This window comes from Aspergillus brasiliensis (genome assembly GCF_001889945.1).
Source record: "Aspergillus brasiliensis CBS 101740 unplaced genomic scaffold ASPBRscaffold_2, whole genome shotgun sequence".
NCBI classification, from domain to species: Eukaryota; Fungi; Ascomycota; class Eurotiomycetes; order Eurotiales; family Aspergillaceae; genus Aspergillus; species Aspergillus brasiliensis.
The window spans coordinates 889766-894380 of NW_027137443.1; the positions used below are offsets into that span (position 1 = coordinate 889766).

The 4615-nt window shown below is 48.5% G+C and overlaps 1 protein-coding gene across 1 annotated transcript; it reads left to right on the forward strand.

Moving 5' to 3' along the window:
- Positions 1 to 933: 933 nt before the first annotated feature.
- Positions 934 to 1905, forward strand: ASPBRDRAFT_26272 (endo alpha-1,4 polygalactosaminidase; the record flags this gene model as incomplete). The annotated part of the gene is made up of 1 exon (XM_067622252.1): positions 934 to 1905. One exon carries the CDS (start codon positions 934 to 936, stop codon positions 1903 to 1905), a length of 972 nt encoding a protein of 323 aa, XP_067482969.1.
- Positions 1906 to 4615: the final 2710 nt, after the last annotated feature.

A 4615-nucleotide genomic window follows, 5' to 3' on the forward strand; every position in this document is an offset into this window, starting at 1 on the left:
GCCTCCGGCGCATCGCCTAAACTTGTCGTCTATTTTGGGGCCAGCAGCTCGCAAGAATAGATCCGCCAAGTCGGCATTGTCGACGAGCTTGTACTCTATCCCAGGATCACCCTGTTTCAGCTATCACTAGCTCCGAGGCCGGAGGTTCCATGGTTGGCGGTGGAGGTGTTTCTCTGGTATCGAACAACCGTGGAAGCTCCTGAAGAAATCTCAATCTCTGGATCCCCATTTTGTGGACTGAAGCACGGTCGCATCTCTCATCTCTCGATCTCTGTTTATTCCACTAACTCTTTTGGTAAGCGACCCAGAACTGAGTGAAAGTACTCTGAAATCAACACATCCGGCCGAACCCGGTTTGTCCACCAGTCGACGTGAAGCATCCCACGCCAAGTTGGTGAACAGACTAAACGCCGGCGCCTTGGTAGTTTCGTTCTTGGCCAGTTAGGCCCCCGAATTTCGCCTCTTTGTCTTCCGGCGTTTCCCCCTCTCGTAGAACTGCCCATCAACTTAGGGCAGGGTCGCACAGCTAATGAGGGTGGCGGGAGGATTTGCAGGGTCCAGCTGGTTCCATTCAGGGTCTGATTCTCCCATTTCACCACATTTCCTATCATCATCACCACCAATTTGACGCCTCTTCAGTCTCGCTCATTTTCGCTCATTTGGCAAGCTGTTTCAGCAGCCTGCTGCAATATGAACCGGAGATCCGTGTGACCAGTGAAGCCTTCCTTTGACTTCATTTTCAGGCAGCTTCATTTCCCTCTGCACTCGCCGTGGTTGGATAGGCAAGTCCCGGGTCTAGACTGGACTGGTGACTGTTTTGCTGCACCGCGCTCCACCTTTTATTCCCCGTAGCCCCGGATCTTCTTGCTTCCTCACGCGACGTTTGTCTTTTGCAGTTTCTGCTTTGCTCTCAATTGAAATCTGCTCTACGCGATGGAGCCTGCCAGTGAGGCAGCCCTCAAGGGCGCCCCCACGCGGGGATGGAGGACACGGACGTTTAAGAAGAAGCTCATCGTCATCGGAGGAATCATCGGGATTATCATCGCCCTGGGAATTGGTCTTGGAGTCGGACTGGGCGTTGGACTCGGCGGTAGTGGTGGAGGAGGAGAGGAAGAGGGAGGCGGCGGAGAGACGACGCCGCCGAGTTCAGGCAATTACACCTCGGCCAAATGGCAGCCCGCCGTCGGCACCAGTTGGCAGATCGAGTTGCTCTATCCTCTGAACGACACCTCCGTCGACGTGGAGGTCTACGACATTGACCTGTTCAACAACAACAAGTCCGTCATCCACGATCTGCAAAAGGCCGGTCGTAAAGTCATCTGCTACTTCTCCGCCGGCAGCTACGAGAACTGGCGCCCGGATAAGGACAAGTTCAGCTCGGACGATCTGGGCAGCGACCTGGACGGATGGCCCGGCGAGAAATGGATCAACATCAGCTCTCCGCGCATTCGAAACATCATGCTGACCCGCCTGGACCTGGCGCAGAACAAGAGCTGCGACGGGGTCGACCCGGATAACGTCGATGGCTACGACAATGATAACGGGCTGGATCTGACCGAGGCCGACTCGATCGACTACGTGAACTGGATGGCCAACGAAGCGCATGCGCGCAACATGTCCATCGGACTGAAGAATGCGGGGTCGATCATCTCGTCGGTGATTAAGAACATGCAGTGGAGCGTCAATGAGCAATGCTCGCAGTACGATGAATGCGATACCTACGCCGCGTTCACGAATCAGAGCAAGCCCGTCTTTCATATCGAATACCCCAAGGGCGATGACACCAACAATGACAACTCGGTGAGCGCGACACAAAAGTCCAAGGCGTGCAACTTCTCCGGGTCGAGCAACTTCTCCACGGTGATCAAGAACATGGACCTGGACAATTGGATCGAGATGTGTTAGCAGGGGGGGCCGTTTTCAGATGGTTGGAATGTCGAAGGGAATGAACACAAGCAAGGGCGCTGGGAGTTGGTTTTTGATAGCGATATCTATTGTATTGTAGTGCTACTTTTATCTACTATGATGTAATCCAGCATTCATCTACAAAGTTTATGATTGATCGTCGCTTGTCATATGCTGACATCCTCTGGAATCCTGCCTGCTTTTTTGACAACCTGCTTAACAGCATGCACGAGACATGCCATGCCATACCGTATCCTCCATCAGCCCATCTCACTCTAGTGCAACAATGATCGTATCATCTGGAAACAAGTCATCCGCTCAAAGCCACTTAATCTAACCAGCAAGCCAGCAAGCCAGCACGGACACATTCCAGGCAATGGAATGAATGACACCATTTAAACCTAGTCCCAGTCGGAGTCAAGACTCCAGACCATTGGCCATCGCATCACATCACCCAAAAACCAGAGCAAAGACCCCCTACTCGTTTTCTTGTCTGTCTCACAGTCAAACCACGGCGCCACGCCGAGGTAAACGAAGCGTCTAAGTAACTAGTAGTCTAGTAGTCTAGGTGACCAATCACCTACGGTAATGGAGTAAAATGAAACCAAATAGACTAACTGAATAGGTACAACATGCACTATCCAGCAATACTGATCTCTGAGAAATAGATACCTAGTCTAGAGAAAAATGACATAATAAAAAATTGGGTCATCAGCCCCATATTTCTTCTCCCCTGGTGCCTGTGCCTGAATATCCGAACGAACTCGTGGACCCGACCAAACTTGTGTACTGACTAGTAGTTACTGTGTGAGGGCCGAAAACAGAGACTTGACCAGCTGCTAGCATAGTACCCACTAACCTTTACTAGAAGGAAGATAGTGGGATCACGCTAACAATTTAGCATCAGGATATATCTATATCCAGATTAAGATTATTAATGTACTAAGCGCTACCGCTAGGCGATTTAGCTTCCTCGCTAGAATCTCACACAGGTGGAGAAGGAGTCGCTAAGACTAAACACCTAGTCGAGGAACTAACTGGATTGTGTCCGAGTGTCCCGAGACTAACTACTAGTAACTAGTAAGTGGTGTGTATTGGTTGGTATCAGTTGTATCAATGATACATGATACTCCGACGCGGTAATTTTAAAACTCGTCGGTAATGAATAGTGGGATCATTCAGTGCTCGGATGTCGTCAGGATGAATTGACTTCTACCCCTCTCGTCATCCTTAACGTTAGTTGTAATCATTAATGATCTAACTCTGGGGTCAGACTTATCAAGTCTATTATAGCACAACCCCAACCAGACCACCTCCGTAAGTAGTATACGGAGTAAACTCAGGTTAATGGTTACACGGAAGGGAACCCGATTAATACACAAGGTCATACAAGGTATACGGGATTACCTCCGAAACAAACCAGAGAGAAAATCAGATCCGAGCAAAGATAAACTTCCTCTTCCTCCCTCCACTTAGCGCCAGGAAAAAAACAAAAGAAAAAGGAATCCCTCCGACGGCATTGCTTTTTCCGACCAGCACCACCGCCACCCGTTCATGTTCCTGAGAAAAGAAAGAAAGAAAGAAAGAAAAGTGGGAGGATGATAGTAGTGGCTTGTTCCTGAACCGGACTTTTTCCCACTCTTCTTCGCTCTGCTCTCCACTTTGAATCCCCATTCGGGTCAAAGATCGCCGGGTGGGCGGTGTGTTGTGGGGCCCGAGCAGGAAAAATCTCAGGAACCAAACCAGTTCACACTCAACTAGTTAACTACTGGTTAGTTAGTTAGTTAACTTTGTTAGTGGCTTCACCATTCAACCTAGTCTACGGAGTAGACTAGACTGAATCTTCCATGTTTTTGACGGCCCTTTTCCCGTTAGTTAGTTAGGTAGGTAGTTAGTTCGCGCCGGAGGTAATTCCCTCCTTTGCATAGTTCATCCCACGACTTCATACCAACTAGGATATTCGTCGGTGAAGGACCTTTTCCTGGCTAGTTAGTTAGTCAATCTACTCCGTAGGTAGTTGACTATGAAGGAAAATGAAACGAACGAAAAGTCAATGCGCTCGGCAGCGCATCATTGTCTAGTCTAGACCGAGATCTACCTCCGTGCTACGGAGTAGTCTTCTACGGTAAGGCGTTGAAGCGAGGGCTGATTTCAAATCTTGACCTTACTTAGAGAGTATTGGGCTGGATGAGTGTGAATTTGAAAGTGTGTGGTGTGTCTTGGCATTCGAATTACCACTGCTCTCTGATTGGCATTGTTTCTACGAACAGCTGCAGGCTGGCTGCATGCATGCATGTGTTGGTACTAGATTACTAACCAGCAACTAGTAATTACATAGTAGTTAATTGGTTGGAAAATGGACTGCTCTGGAGTGTCATGTTAGGAGGTAGGTAATAATAGAGTCATTGTGGTCTGATGATACCTACATTGTAGCATGTTAACCTAGTTGACAAGCCATCAACTCATATTAATTGCATTAACTCGTGCTGCTCTACTATATGCTTATTCGTGACAGTGTATTGGATAGATTAACTACTCCGTACATGGCAGAGTAGATAGTCAGGTGGATAGTAAGTAGAACCTACTATACTTAGTACAGATAGTAATATCTCAAACACCCGCAGTTCCGCTTTCCTGATTCATCTTCAAATAGACCATCCTTAATCTCGGGAAACCTGACAGCTGAAGCAATTATAGTAGTATCAATTCT